Here is a 13,509-nt window from a genome sequence, read left to right as displayed (position 1 = left end):
TGTACTCTGTTACTTCCCAAATCTGGAGATCCCAGAGTCCCCATTAGAAATACTTTATAGTTTTCATTTAGTTTAATTTATTATATTTATTGGTGTATAAAAATAAGATAATGTAAACTTTTGTTTGTTTTGATCAATTATATTGGATTTTTTTTTTATAGCTGGCTCATCTGTGGTCAGTGGCATAATCTTGTGCATGCATCCATCTGTTTTGAACACTTTTGGTGTGTTAGCTTGTTATATTGGTCTTGTTTGTCTCCTTCTTTAATGCTTTTTGTTGTTTTATCTGTTGTCAGATGAATGATGTGCTGCTCTATACATACCCCCAGCAGGATGGGAAATACAGGCTCAAGAATAATCTACCTCTCTCAGAGCTAAAGGTGAATTTCCTCATTGTTTCATTTTAACAAAAGCCTAACGAACCACACAGTTCTTTGCAATGCTAGTTTAAGGGTTTCAAATCTCTTCAGGCTAATGGCTGCAATGACTGTGTTGAGAATCTCTTTTTCAAGAGAGTACTGGAAGTAGTTAGTGTTGAGGGACATGCTCAGTGTCCCACAGTGATGGGCCTCAAAAGATAGAACCAGCAACCCTTGGGTTACAAGGTCGCCTCCTTAACTATCAGGCCACTGCTTTCTTGATTTTATATTCTTCTTCATCAATATTCCAGGTCAGCAAGCCCACTATAGAAAACGTTCAAAATGCCTTGAGGATAGAAGGAACTGAGATCTCCATCACATTGTCTGCGAGGTTGGTCACAGTGTCCTGTCATTTCACACTGGCACACTTCATCTTCACAACAATTTAAAAACCTGGAAAGGGTCAAACATCACAGCTGAAGTGTGTGTTTTTGTAGCTCCTTCATTGAACGAGAGGACTGGTTTTTCACGCTTAATCGGAGCGTGACTGAACGCACAAGAGGCTCCGCAGCGTTCATCTGCAGCTCAGGGGAGGTGAGCAGTCTGATGGCTCGATTCAACACTAAATTTTGGTTATATTTGCAGCTGTGCTTATCAGTATTGGGCATTGATTAAGATAAAACATAAAACATTGGAAGCACTTTATTTAAAGTTTTATAGATAAAGGCTGACATTACGTTGTTATTTATTATGACATGACACCTGTCAATAGCATAAATAAGGTGTCATGAAATCATTAAGTGTCGTTCATTACCCTAACCCTAACTCTAACCCTTTGTTATCTTAACCCCTAACCCTAACCCTGCCTAACCTTACTAGATTCCTCCACCTAACACAAAAAATGCCAACATAGATCAAAAGGCATCATAATGATGAACATGTGATTAAATGCATTTCAAAAATAGTGTATAAGGCACAATTTCATTCAAATGTATTTCTTTTCCTGAATCCACCAGGGTTTTCATTATGGTCCACAGTTTTGATTTTACTTTGTTTTATTTAATATTTTACCTTTATGTTCTGGTTTCCTCACATTTTCTATTTTTAATTTTGAAAAATGCGATAGCATGGTGCTAACTCAGCATGGTGGCTTAGTGGTTAGCACGTCTGCCTCACAGCAAGAAGGTTCTGGGTTCAAGCCCTGGGGTGTAGTTTGCATGTTCTCCCCGTGCTTCGTGGGTTTCCTCCGGGTACTCCGGCTTCCTACCACAATCCAAAAACATGACTGTAAGGTTGATTGGAGTCTCTAAATTGCCCATAGGAGTGAATGAGAGAGTGAGTGGTTGTCTGTCTATGTCGCCCTATCCAGGGTGTCCCCCCCGCCCAGCGCCCAATGAGAGCCGAAAATTGGCACCGGCAGACCCCCGCGACCCTGATAAACGGGAATTAGCGGGTTTGAAGATGGATGGATGATGCCAATCGCTCCATTGAGTTTTATAGGAGTGAAGCATTCAGGATCATTTAGCAGCTTTTTCTGTCAAAAAAGGTTTTGAGATGTTTTTTGCTTTGCTTCCGTTTTGAGGTGTTTTTCTCCTATTTTTTTGCCTTACCTCCGATATTAGGTGTTTGAAATTTTTTAGTCCGTTTTTATGCCTTACTATAGCATTACTTCCGTGTTGAGGTGTTTGAAATTTTTTCGCCCGTTTTTTTGCCTTTCCGCCAAAATGATGTGCTTGAAATTTTTTCGCCCGTTTTTTGGCCTTTCCGCCGATATGATGTGTTTGAAAATTTTTAGCCCGTTTTTTTGGCCTTACTATAGCCTTACTTTAGTTTCAAGGCTTCTGAAGTTTTTCGCCCATTTTTTGGTCCTACTGTAGCCTTACCTCCATTTCAAGGCGTTTGCCATTTTTTGGCCCTTTTTCTGCCTTACTATAGCTTTACCTCCGTTTCGAGGCATTTGAAATTTTTTTTGCCCATTTTCTTGCCTAACAGTAGCCTTACCTTCTTTCCAACCATTTGAAATTTTTTCGCCCATTTTCATGCCTTACGAAAGCTTTCACATCTTGTGAATGGATTTGTCAGGATGGCCGAGTGGTCTAAGGCGCCAGACTCAAGATTCATACCTTACTTAAAAGTGGGACTTCTGGTCTCCAAATGGAGGCGTGGGTTCAAATCCCACTTCTGACAATGTTTTTTTGTTGTCATATGATCTTTCTAAATACTCATCAAAAACTGGAGGAAGACGCACATGTAATAGGAATGCAAAAAACAAGGAAAATAGCAAAAAAAAAGAATATTAATATGTACGTATGTTTAGGAACTTTCACCACATAACATTTCAAACATTTTTGATAACAGTCATGACCACACATGACCTTATCTCTGTTACGAGGCGTTTGAAATTTTTTCACCGGTTTTTATGCCTTACTATAGCCTTTCCTCCGTTATTAGGTGTTTGAAATTTTTTGGCCCTTTTTTATGCCTTACTATAGCCTTACTTCCGTTTTGAGGTGTTTGAAATTTTTTCGCCCGTTTTTTTGCCTTTCCGCCGATATGATGTGTTTGAAAATTTTTAGCCCGTTTTTTTGGCCTTACTATAGCCTTACTTTAGTTTCAAGGCGTCTGAAGTTTTTCGCCCTTTTTTTGGCCTTACTGTAGCCTTACCTCCATTTCAAGGTGTTTGCCATTTTTTGGCCCTTTTTCTGCCTTACTATAGCTTTACCTCCGTTTCGAGGCATTTGAAATTTTTTTTGCCCATTTTCTTGCCTAACAGTAGCCTTACCTTCTTTCCAACGATTTGAAATTTTTTCGCCCATTTTCATGCCTTACGAAAGCTTTCACATCTTGTGAATGTATTTGTCAGGATGGCCGAGTGGTCTAAGGTGCCAGACTCAAGGTTCATGCCTTCCTTAAAAGTGGGACTTCTGGTCTCCAAATGGAGGCGTGGGTTCAAATCCCACTTCTGACAATGTTTTTTTGTTGTCATATGATCTTTCTAAATACTCATCAAAAACTGGAGGAAGACGCACATGTAATAGGAATGCAAAAACAAGGAAAATAGCAAAAAAAAAGAATATTAATATGTACGTATGTTTAGGAACTTTCACCACATAACATTTAAAACATTTTTGATAACAGACATGACCACACATGACCTTATCTCTGTTACGAGGCGTTTGACATTATTTAGCCGGTTTTTATGCCTTACTTTAGCCTTTCCTCCGTTTCAAGGCGTTTGAAAATTTTTCGTCCATTTTTTGTTTGGCCTTCGTATAGCCTTTCCTCCGTTTTGAGGTGTTTGAAATTTTTTCACCCGTTTTTATGCCTTACTATAGCCTTTCCTCCGTTATTAGGTGTTTGAAATTCTTTAGCCCTTTTTTATGCCTTACTATAGCCTTACTTCCGTTTTGAGGTGTTTGAAATTTTTTCGCCCGTTTTTTTGCCTTACTTCCATTTTGAGGTGTTTGAAATTTTTTCGCCCGTTTTTTTGGACTTTCTATAGCTTCGCCTCCGTTTCGAGGCATTTGAAATTTTTTTTGCCCATTTTCTTGCCTAACAGTAGCCTTACCTTCTTTCCAACCATTTGAAATTTTTTCGCCCATTTTTATGCCTTACGAAAGCTTTCACATCTTGTGAATGCATTTGTCAGGATGGCCGAGTGGTCTAAGGCGCCAGACTCAAGGTTCATACCTTCCATAAAAGTGGGACTTCTGGTCTCCAAATGGAGGCGTGGGTTCAAATCCCACTTCTGACAATGTTTTTTTGTTGTCATATGATCTTTCTAAATACTCATCAAAAACTGGAGGAAGACGCAAATGTAATAGGAATGCAAAAACAAGGAAAATAGCAAAAAAAAAAGAATATTAATATGTACGTATGTTTAGGAACTTTCACCACATAACATTTCAAACATTTTTGATAACAGTCATGACCACACATGACCTTATCTCTGTTACGAGGCGTTTGAAATTTTTTCACCCGTTTTTATGCCTTACTATAGCCTTTCCTCCGTTATTAGGTGTTTGAAATTTTTTAGCCCTTTTTTATGCCTTACTATAGCCTTACTTCCGTTTTGAGGTGTTTGAATTTTTTTCGCCCGTTTTTTTGCCTTTCCGCCCATATGATTTGTTTGAAAATTTTTAGCCCGTTTTTTTGGCCTTACTATAGCCTTACTTTAGTTTCAAGGCGTCTGAAGTTTTTCGCCCTTTTTTTGGCCTTACTGTAGCCTTACCTCCATTTCAAGGCGTTTGCCATTTTTTGGCCCTTTTTCTGCCTTACTATAGCTTTACCTCCGTTTCGAGGCATTTGAAATTTTTTTTGCCCATTTTCTTGCCTAACAGTAGCCTTACCTTCTTTCCAACCATTTGAAATTTTTTCGCCCATTTTCATGCCTTACGAAAGCTTTCACATCTTGTGAATGCATTTGTCAGGATGGCCGAGTGGTCTAAGGCGCCAGACTCAAGATTCATACCTTCCTTAAAAGTGGGACTTCTGGTCTCCAAATGGAGGCGTGGGTTCAAATCCCACTTCTGACAATGTTTTTTTGTTGTCATATGATCTTTCTAAATACTCATCAAAAACTGGAGGAAGACGCACATGTAATAGGAATGCAAAAACAAGGAAAATAGCAAAAAAAAAGAATATTAATATGTACGTATGTTTAGGAACTTTCACCACATAACATTTCAAACATTTTTGATAACAGTCATGACCACACATGACCTTATCCCTGTTACGAGGCGTTTGACATTATTTAGCCGGTTTTTATGCCTTACTTTAGCCTTTCCTCCGTTTCAAGGCGTTTGAAAATTTTTCGTTCATTTTTTGGCCTTCGTATAGCCTTTCCTCCGTTTTGAGGTGTTTGAAATTTTTTCACCCGTTTTTATGCCTTACTATAGCCTTCCCTCCGTTATTAGGTGTTTGAAATTTTTTAGCCCTTTTTTATGCCTTACTATAGCCTTACTTCCGTTTTGAGGTGTTTGAAATTTTTTCGCCCGTTTTTTTGCCTTACTTCCATTTTGAGGTGTTTGAAATTTTTAGCCCGTTTTTTTTGCCTTTCCGCCGATATGATGTGTTTGAAAATTTTTAGCCTGTTTTTTTGGCCTTACTATACCCTTACTTTAGTTTCAAGGCTTCTGAAGTTTTTCGCCCATTTTTTGGCCTTACTGTAGCCTTACCTCCATTTCAAGGCGTTTGCCATTTTTTGGCCCTTTTTCTGCCTTACTATAGCTTTACCTCCGTTTCGAGGCATTTGAAATTTTTTTTGCCCATTTTCTTGCCTAACAGTAGCCTTACCTTCTTTCCAACCATTTGAAATTTTTTCGCCCATTTTCATGCCTTACGAAAGCTTTCACATCTTGTGAATACATTTGTCAGGATGGCCGAGTGGTCCAAGGTGCCAGACTCAAGGTTCATACCTTCCTTAAAAGTGGAACTTCTGGTCTCCAAATGGAGGCGTGGGTTCAAATCCCACTTCTGACAATGTTTTTTTGTTGTCATATGATCTTTCTAAATACTCATCAAAAACTGGAGGAAGACGCAAATGTAATAGGAATGCAAAAACAAGGAAAATAGCAAAAAAAAAAGAATATTAATATGTACGTATGTTTAGGAACTTTCACCACATAACATTTCAAACATTTTTGATAACAGTCATGACCACACATGACCTTATCTCTGTTACGAGGCGTTTGACATTATTTAGCCGGTTTTTATGCCTTACTTTAGCCTTTCCTCCGTTTTGAGGTGTTTGAAATTTTTTCACCTGTTTCTATGTCGTACTATAGCCTTTCCTCCGTTATTAGGTGTTTGAAATTTTTTAGCCCTTTTTTATGCCATACTATAGCCTTACCTCCGTTATGAGGTGATTGAAAATTTTTCGCCTGTTTTGCTTTTTTTTTGCCTTACATTAGCTTTACTTCCGTTTTGAGGTGTTTGAAATTTTTTCGCCCGTTTTTTTGCCTTACTATTGCCTTACCTCCGTTATTAGGTGTTTCAACATGATGGCGCACAGGCTCTCAAACGGTAAAGTAGTCGCATTTTTAAAAGTGAATAAAATGAATTTGGTGCAAAATAATGTTTTTTGTTAGGCATAGATATTCTAATAAGGACATTTCCAAGGTTTTAGGCCACATTTGTGAAAACAATGAACGATCCCTTTAAGCAGACGAGAGAATGCGCACAAGGCCAGATTTGAATGGGAACGCCCACATTTCAGGGCCGCTCCACCCAGAGTGCGTAACTGGGATGGAGGCGTGCAGTGACTGACTTAAGTACAGTAGGGGAATAGCGCGCAGCCAAAAACAACCCCGCTGCATGGCTTTACTAACTTACGCACATGGGAGAATTGAACCCTAAATTCACTATATGACAATTGCATATTTGTGTTTCAGGCCAGAGAACTTCATCGGTTTTCTCTTGGAGAAAAAGCTCCGACGCTTGTTCCTGTCTCTCAGGTGACGATGTGCATGAACTGCACGGCTGACTTTAGCCTCACTTTGCGCCGGCACCACTGTCACAGCTGTGGACGGGTGAGTCTCACACAAATCAACACATTTATTAAGAGACAGGGTTCTCCTTACAGTATCTATATTTGGTGTTTGTTTTTTGGCACAGATTGTTTGCCGGAGTTGCTCCAGGAACAGATATCCACTGAAATATATGAAAGATCGCATGGCCAAAGTCTGCGATCACTGCTACAGTGAGCTGAACAAGAGAGGTGAGAAAATCCCTTTACATTCATCCATCCATCCATCCATCCACAAAATCACAGAAACGATGAAGAGTTATAATTAATTTTTTGGGGAGAAAATTAGGAGATGAAGAAATGAAGACTCCACACATAAAAGGCCACCATGTTATCTACTATTTCCCTTATGGTGTAATAAAGCATTCGATAACATCTGACAGCAGGGACTTCATGAGCTATTATATCATCATTTCTCTGCAGTGTTGTTCCAAGGGTTTAGGTCCCTGGTTTAATCCCTACACCAGAGGGAAAACCCCAGGCAGCAAAATGAAACAAGCAGAGTTTATCACTTCCTTACTACCACTGTGGAGGAACCCTGGGAGTGAAACCAGTGAGTTTACAGTAAGAGCATCATGGGAGCCACACAGAGTCCAGCAGACCTGAGAGGCTAAAGTCAACACCTGACAAGTGACTATAAAGAGGAAATTACCTTTAGCATAAGCCTTCATGGTCAGTGAAGGTAATGAGACAAACAGGGGAACAAAGAGAGCTTAAAGTAATCAGAGCTCAACAACCTCCAGAAGCACCCAGAGATGCTCAGTGCGATTTCCTCACTGTGAGGTCAATGATTCGAATCTGTCTCATTCACACACTTTTTACAGCCTTTCTTTCAATCCTTTTATAATTTAATTCTGTAAAAGAAAACTTGTCTCTTAGTTGATGACTAGAGCCATTCTCCTCTCTTAGCTGTACTTTATGCAGATATACGGTTCTACATATAAGAGGAAACCTTAATGTTCTGTATTTTGTAAGGAGCATCACCTTCACAAAAATATGCATTCATCTAGCCATAATAAACTTTGTAATTTCAGTATATGAAAGATCTGCATCAGTTAACCATGTGCAGAGATTTAACAAACAGCATTTATTGACGTATTATGGCATCTCACTGCACCCTACTCTGGGAGTTCAATACTTTTTTTCTGAAATGAGTTCATGTGTGTTAGAATTCTATCTCATGACTTGTAGCCCAGGACCTCTGCTTTCCTGGACAAGAATATGTCTGCAATCCGCGAATTCCCTCTCCTCCCTTAATGAAAAACAAAAGTGGAGGATATGAAGGAGTGGCAGCAGGCAGCAGTCCTCTGATTAGTTTCTGAGTAGAATCACAGAAAGAAAAGGTGCATTGTTAAGAGCAATATCAATAAATATAAAGTGCGATGCAATTCTATTGAAGAGATCCAGGATATTCTGCTGGAGGATGAGCTTCATCTCACCAAGATTACACCAGTGTGTGATTCAAATCTAAAGATGACTGAGGATCAAGCAGTGCAGGATGTAAACATCAGGCAACTCATTTTCTCCTCACTTAAATATTTAAAAAATGGATAGAAGGAGTTTTGCTGACTCAGCCTAACTGTCCGCACACTGACTGATATAACAACTGTTTCCCATGAGCTGAAGGGTTAGTTGTTAATAGTATGTTTTGATTGTCACAGACCAACATATTTTTAATGTCACAAATGTTGTTGAAAATGTTAAAATCTATTATTGAATGAGGAAATTAATTAGTTTAGCATTCATCCATCCATCCAGCCATTCTTCCATCCATTAGTTCATCTTTCCTTACTTCCTTCCATACATGAATCCGTTCAACCATCCAGGATGCAAACACTGTGATGAATCCAACATGTTCTTCATATATGGGAAAACTAAGAAAAGCAACTATGTCTATCGACCATTTGATTGTTTGTAAACTTTGTTGACGTATTTTGTTGGGTGAGGCTTAGCCTGGAGGCAAACCACCATAGTCTAACTGGGCTGTTAGACAATGGGGAGCGACGTAGCAACGTGGCGGTCATCTTTTACGTCAGACACCCTAATTTGCTCAATTTTCAACCAATTTTCTAATGAGAAGCGGCAATTTCAATATGTACAAGCATCCTATGTTATACCTACGTATAATAAGGTTTGTTATAAGGCAAACCTTTACTCAACGTTTTTCATCGAGTTAAGGGTATTTTTGTTTAAGCTGATCACTCACCTTCCAACAGCTACCGTAGAGTGCGTCAGAATCTCAGAACATCAGTTGTCTGAGGTAAGATGGCCACTGTTGAGCTACGCTGGCAAATCCCACTTGCATAATCTAGTATTTACAGTATATATATCTATGCTTTAGCGAGCGGCGTTTCCTGTTTTTGCCTCCAGCAAAAACACGAGTGACATGGGCCATTAAGGGGTCTATAGAGAACCGATTGATTGGAGAGTTGAACCCCGTCATTATTTAATTGTTCTTGTGAGCAAAACACCTTACTAGCATCGTCCTGTAAGAGGCAAATTAATATTTATGGTCAGAAGGGCTGTGGATGCAGATATGCAGTCACAGTTCTGTCAGGCTAATTATTAAGACCAGTTATGGCTGCAGAAATAGCTTACCTCCACCAATAAGCTTTGGATATCTGTCAAATGAAGCACCACATAAGTCTTTCTTAATACTATTATAAATTGCAAATAAGTTCTATTGAATAATGATGATTTTACAACTATTTTTCAGGTCAGAGAGTACAGGGGTTTATTCTAAGCAGATTTAAATGAGCATCACACCACATTTGGCCAACATTGAACAAAGTCAAGGATTCATGTTTTGATGGACAAAGAAACTGAAGGAAATTCATGCAAGCATAAGAACATGCTCCACTTTGGAAATCAAATCAAGACCAATTTTGTTCCCAGATCACTTGAAAAAAAGATTTAAATTTTTGTTAAAGCAAGGATACATGGAGTAAAGTCTGTCTAGGTCAATCTATTGTTAATGTTCATCACATGGCTTCATTGCAGCTCTGATATAATGGCTTTAAAGATTAGGCAAAAAAGCCCTTCATTGAAGACTTAGAAACCACAGAACTAAATATACAATGTACAGCACGCCCACTATTCATGGTTTCCCAGAACTGTCTCTGACATTTCCACCAGAGGAGCCTCTTTACTTTCATTATAAAACCTGTACAACTGATCCTTTCTCCCAATCCATGCTGGATTCATCCCAGTTTACGGATGCTCTTGGCTGTGCCGAGGACAAAAAGGAAGTCCAGAGGGGATTGGGCCTTCTCTGTGGCAGCTCCAAGGCTATGGAACGAGCTACCGTTAAATATAAGAGAGACCTCTTCTGTTCCCAATTTTAAATCTCTTTTAAAAACACATTTGTTTGCTGTGGCTTTGAACACCGTGTGAGTCGATGTCATTTTGAACAGATATTGTTTTTTAATGTTTAATGTTGTATTTCTTGCATATATATTATGTTTTATTGTACAGCACTTTGGTCAAACCTTGTTTGTGTTTAAATAAATTGGAATTGGAATTGGAATTCAGGACATTGTACACCAGGTCACCAATCAATCACAATAGACACAAACATGAAGAGATTCCAGTCAGGAAGTGAATCCATCTTATCTCACTCTGAGGTGAAGCCTATTAACCTCTGACCCAAAGCATTGCCTCAATGTTTCACACAAGCCTCTGTACTCCTGTGTATGTGAACAGTGTGCATGTGCGATTCTGATTTCCAGAAATGTGCATTGAAAGGTTAATGGTAACAGTGCAAATGTGCAACACCACAAATTATTTCCATTCACATTAGCTTCTGACGCTCTATATTGTTATTCATATATGCTTGCAAACATATTATGCTTGCTTTCGTGGGTTCTTCACACATCTATAAGATATTCTATGTATGTTCTCACAGGCAATGACTCTGCATTGTCAGATGAAAGAAGTCCTCAGATCAAACGCAGCACTCGACCGCTATCTGCTGTCTTTCAAAATATTCATCCTCCCAATATCTGGAGACATCGAAAAGGCACACTCTACTTCAACCAGCAGGTATTCTGTTCTGTTTATTTGAGTCAGTCTACAAAATAAAAGAAATGCAGTATTATGTAGACATACTGTACATACATCAGTGACGTGCCGTGACCACTAGGGCTGGGTAGGCACGTTGCAAATCGAGACCACCAATGACAATTTCATATGTTTCTGCTGTCAAGTGTTAATTCAATTCAAATCAATTTTATTTGTATAAAGCAATTTTCAACAGTCATCTCAATGCGCTTATCAAAATATAAAATTCATAATAAGAAAGAAAAAACCCAATATGATCCACATGAACAAGTGTTTAGCCATCTAACAAAATCAACATCATAAACACCATAAAAGAAACATAAACAATTATTTGATATAGCCTCCATACTCTCCCAACAAGATATACTGTATCTCATGACACGACAGCACATCTGTTGTTTGTGTTGGAAACACAGAGAAAATGACAACTTAGAACAGCCTCAGTGAGGAGCATTTACAAAGTCAATCCTTCCTTTGTACCATTCACTGTGAAAAGTATGAAACATGTTCTGACCTTACCTTTGCTGAAGCTCTGGTAACTCAGGTGTTGGTCTCCATCTTTTAAAAGCTGTCGTTTTTCCTCAAAACAAAGTTTCTCTATCATCTCTAGCGCTGTCATCCACACTGTAGTGTTATCCCGCCCACTAGCTAGAGAACGTAGCAGCAGCAGTCACGTGTCATCTATTCACTAATGTGCTGTGAACTTACGTATAGCATTTAGCATAGCACAGTTACGTGCAAAGGCAGCTCTCTACGCTGCCTTTACGCGTAAATTGATGTCACATTGGGGACCTGACTGCGCATGCGCAAACACGTAAAATCACGCAATGAGAACGGAGGCAAAAGAGCGACGTGCCTTTGGGAGGGGGCGTGACCTCCCTCTGCCTTACAGTGGAGCGAGAAAAAAAAAGACTGTGCAGCTGTTCCAGGAAACAGCGCTGTTTAGTAATTTGGGCTATGAAACGCACAAAATGCGGACACTTTCAAACTTATAGGTACTGTAGGCTATTGGAAATGGAAAAATAAATAATTTATAAATAAAAAAAATAATAATTATAATTAAATAATCAAAATATCAATTCACCCTTGGGTAGGCACTGCCTACCTTGCCTACCCTGACGGCACGTCACTGACATACATGCACATATGTATGCATTTAGGCATATACAGTATAACCACACATATAAGGATAACTTAGAAAGGTCCAGCCCAAAGCAAGGGCTTATGAATTGCTTGACCTATGATGTCTCCCAATAATCTTACCCTTTGATGTTCAAGAGTGAAAATAAAATTCTTACATTTTAGAATCGCAACTAATTTCTCCATTTTTTAAATGAGGTAAAAATATCAACTCTAATAACATAAACTTATAACAAACAGAAAATATGATACATAGACTTTCTAAAGAATTCACTTTTTTTTTGGAAAAATTCACAGATAAGTCGCTCCAGCCAATAAGTCGCATGCCCTGATGTTAAGTTGTTTTGGATTGGCTCAGTGCAATGCTGATTGGCACCTTTGTTTAGTTAATAGCATGCCATTTTCTCACTGTTGGCTGAAGACAGTGCCAATCATCAATTGACTCAGCTAATCATTGCAAGCCTTGAGGTGGGCTTTGGTTCTGGTAATATTTTCCCTGATAAACTGAGTTCCGCTGCATTCTTGTGAGTTTCTAGAAGCATCTACACATACCTGCTCTTCCTTACTGCTCCACATCTGCATTTCAATCAATTTAAAGTATTTTATGGTCATTGTTTACTGTATCTGAGTTGCTGCTATAGCCTAACCATCTATCAGCTCTACTTTACTGGGTTGAAACCTCAGTCACACTTGTTCTGCCCCAGAGTGCAAACAGACATTAATAAACTTAATGTGCCATGTATTGGATACTTCATGCTAGTCACCATGTTACTTTCAAAAATACAATGTAAACAAGGTTCCAAGATAAATAAGAATAAGAAAGGGATTCACACTCACTTTATGGTTAATCTACGGGAAGGTTGCAACACCTTATAAGCTGCGTCCTCAATTCTGCATGAAAAAATTTGTGACCTATACGCTGAATAGTATGGTATGTGAAATGGAATCTGCTTTGTGTTAAAGTTGAAAACACCAGTGTTATCGTCACTGCAGGTTTCAGTGTCAGAAGAAGGATCCATCAGTGGGACTCTGCATCGCAGCAAGAAGAGCAAAAGGAATTGGAAGAGACTTTGGTTTCTCCTTAAAGACAAGGTGCTTTACACCTATAGAGGCCAAGAGGTGAGGTGAAGCGAGAATAGCTAATGTTCACATTCAAACAGGAAATCATTATCGAGACCTTTAAATGTATTAACCAAGGTTAATGTTTCTTTTCCCTCCGATGAATGCTGTGTTTACAGGAGAGGGTAGCGTCAGAGACTTTACCTCTATTGGGTTTCACAGTAAAGCTGCCTGAGAGGATGGAGAGAGACCATGAGACCAACATCTTCCAGCTTTACCACAAAAACACCTTGTTTTACACTTTTAAAGCTGAGGACAACTACACGGCACAACGGTGAGACACGAGAATCATTTCAAAGTTACTTC

General features: G+C 38.9%; 1 protein-coding gene and 5 non-coding genes across 9 annotated transcripts in view; all 6 read left to right on the top strand.

Annotated features, from left to right (window-relative positions):
* The window catches only part of fgd5b (FYVE, RhoGEF and PH domain containing 5b), a 35,713-nt gene that overhangs the window by 20,146 nt on the left and 2,058 nt on the right, over positions 1 to 13,509 (top strand). For 2 of the 4 annotated variants that reach the window (XM_028445779.1, XM_028445778.1), the window contains 8 exons: positions 297 to 380; positions 671 to 750; positions 857 to 953; positions 6,752 to 6,889; positions 6,975 to 7,077; positions 10,790 to 10,926; positions 13,078 to 13,203; positions 13,323 to 13,477. In XM_028445779.1, coding sequence (XP_028301580.1) covers positions 297 to 380; positions 671 to 750; positions 857 to 953; positions 6,752 to 6,889; positions 6,975 to 7,077; positions 10,790 to 10,926; positions 13,078 to 13,203; positions 13,323 to 13,477 — 920 coding nt within the window. The remainder of the gene's footprint in view (positions 1 to 296; positions 381 to 670; positions 751 to 856; positions 954 to 6,751; positions 6,890 to 6,974; positions 7,078 to 10,789; positions 10,927 to 13,077; positions 13,204 to 13,322; positions 13,478 to 13,509) is intronic. The other 2 variants (XM_028445781.1, XM_028445780.1) reach the window with 1 other exon arrangement.
* Positions 2,437 to 2,546, top strand: trnal-caa (transfer RNA leucine (anticodon CAA)). Its single transcript has 2 exons — positions 2,437 to 2,474; positions 2,501 to 2,546. It is a non-coding gene; the product is annotated as a tRNA-Leu (tRNA).
* On the top strand, positions 3,218 to 3,327 carry trnal-caa (transfer RNA leucine (anticodon CAA)). The gene is made up of 2 exons: positions 3,218 to 3,255; positions 3,282 to 3,327. It is a non-coding gene; the product is annotated as a tRNA-Leu (tRNA).
* trnal-caa (transfer RNA leucine (anticodon CAA)) lies at positions 4,004 to 4,113 on the top strand. Its single transcript has 2 exons — positions 4,004 to 4,041; positions 4,068 to 4,113. It is a non-coding gene; the product is annotated as a tRNA-Leu (tRNA).
* trnal-caa (transfer RNA leucine (anticodon CAA)) lies at positions 4,785 to 4,894 on the top strand. The gene is made up of 2 exons: positions 4,785 to 4,822; positions 4,849 to 4,894. It is a non-coding gene; the product is annotated as a tRNA-Leu (tRNA).
* On the top strand, positions 5,731 to 5,840 carry trnal-caa (transfer RNA leucine (anticodon CAA)). Its single transcript has 2 exons — positions 5,731 to 5,768; positions 5,795 to 5,840. It is a non-coding gene; the product is annotated as a tRNA-Leu (tRNA).

This window comes from Gouania willdenowi, chromosome 5 (assembly GCF_900634775.1).
Source record: "Gouania willdenowi chromosome 5, fGouWil2.1, whole genome shotgun sequence".
NCBI classification, from domain to species: domain Eukaryota; kingdom Metazoa; phylum Chordata; class Actinopteri; order Blenniiformes; family Gobiesocidae; genus Gouania; species Gouania willdenowi.
Note: the sequence above shows the minus strand (reverse complement) of the source record. Positions and strands in the feature narration are given on the sequence as shown.